This window comes from Laccaria bicolor, genomic scaffold, assembly GCF_000143565.1.
Source record: "Laccaria bicolor S238N-H82 LACBIscaffold_12 genomic scaffold, whole genome shotgun sequence".
Classification (NCBI taxonomy): domain Eukaryota; kingdom Fungi; phylum Basidiomycota; class Agaricomycetes; order Agaricales; family Hydnangiaceae; genus Laccaria; species Laccaria bicolor.
The window spans coordinates 946024-947495 of record NW_001889883.1 but is presented as its reverse complement, the minus strand read 5'-3'; the positions used below and the strand labels follow the sequence as shown (position 1 = coordinate 947495).

Genomic DNA, 1472 nt, shown 5'->3' with positions numbered 1-1472 from the left:
AATATTACAAATATATTTATAGATTCTACCAAATACTTCCAAATATGTATATACCCTTCATCACATGTTGTTGCTTACTCATCTCTTTGGGGCTAAAGTAAAGAATTCTCTGTAGCTCTGCGAACTCTGGTCANATGACATGGTTTTTTTTGAGCAGTATGCACCCCTTAATTGCAGAACTGTTTTAAAATGATAATGGATGTATACAAATACAAATAAATAGATCATAATCCAAAACATTCAACATTTTCAATGTCTACTTTATGCTCATAATCATGGTTTACAGATTCTACGAAATACTTCCAAATATATACATACCCTTCATCACATGTCATCACTTAGTCATCTCTTTGAGCTGAAATAAAGATTTCTCCACAGCTCTGCCAACTCTGGTCCAAACGACATGGTTTTTCTTGCAGTATGGAGTCCTTATTTGTAGAATTATTCTAAAGTGACAATAAATGAAGACAAATACAAATGAATAATTTGAAAAACGAAATGTTCCACACTGTTGATTAGGCTCATGACCAACTGTTTCTTTCAAACTCTGCAGGCTACATTCAGAAATGGCTGGGCCGAACAGATTGAGTCTTGTCGAGGTCACATTTTGTGACACGGGACTTAGTGAAATTGCATCAAATTGGTATGTCTGCTCTGTATTGACCGTCATCTGCCTTCGACCTCATCACTCCCGTCCCTCGTCGTCTGTCCAGCCTGCATCCCCTTCACCCTCGTCACTATCCAACTCATCTGTGTCAACAAATTCTTCATCTTCAACCACAATCTTGTCTACTTATATCTCCTCTGCCACCCTGCTCTCAACGTCCTCAAGAACTTTGTCAATTTCGCTTGTTTCGTCTGTGGCTGGCCCTTCCTCAAATTCTTCCTCATCGCCTTCAGCTGCTGGAATTGAAGGAATTGCAGGTGGGAGTGGAGGCTGTGTTGGGAGTGCTGTGGCCTGTTCAGGGTGTCATTCGAGAGCAGCAAGCGATACTGGTTTCATCTTCCGTCATGTTTGAAGCCTTTTGAAGGCTGCGTTATACTTGTTTCCATTATTCTACCCTTATCTGTATCCTCCACCGCCACCACCACCAGCACCACCAAGTACCTAATTATTTGTGTCAAAGGGCTTCCGTTTTTTTGTTTGTTTTCCAAATCTATGACATTCACGTTACTTTTACTGGTGGTGCACAATCCTTGGTATGTGACACGACCAGTAACATGCTGTGACAGAGCATCACAGGCCCAATTTCTTGAGACATTGAGTTTGTACTTTCCACATCACCAATTCAATAGATGTTTTACAATGAATACAATGATATTAAGTGAATGAATCCACTGGGAGAGTTTTATATGAAATTATTGTATTTATTATTCCAAAAATGCGAAATCAGCCTGTTCTCCCTGCCAAATGTGGCAGTCTGGAGAGATTGGACTATAAATTTTCAACCACAGCATGTATGAACACGATT

At 39.8% G+C, this 1472-nt stretch overlaps 1 protein-coding gene across 1 annotated transcript in view; it reads left to right on the top strand.

Annotated features, from left to right (window-relative positions):
- Nucleotides 1–566: 566 nt before the first annotated feature.
- The window catches only part of LACBIDRAFT_327421 (uncharacterized protein), a gene marked incomplete at both ends in the record, with an annotated part of 1685 nt that continues 779 nt past the window's right edge, over nucleotides 567–1472 (top strand). The window contains 2 exons of the mRNA XM_001881337.1: nucleotides 567–643; nucleotides 925–1200. Of these exons, the coding sequence (XP_001881372.1) occupies nucleotides 567–643; nucleotides 925–1200 (353 nt within the window). The remainder of the gene's footprint in view (nucleotides 644–924; nucleotides 1201–1472) is intronic.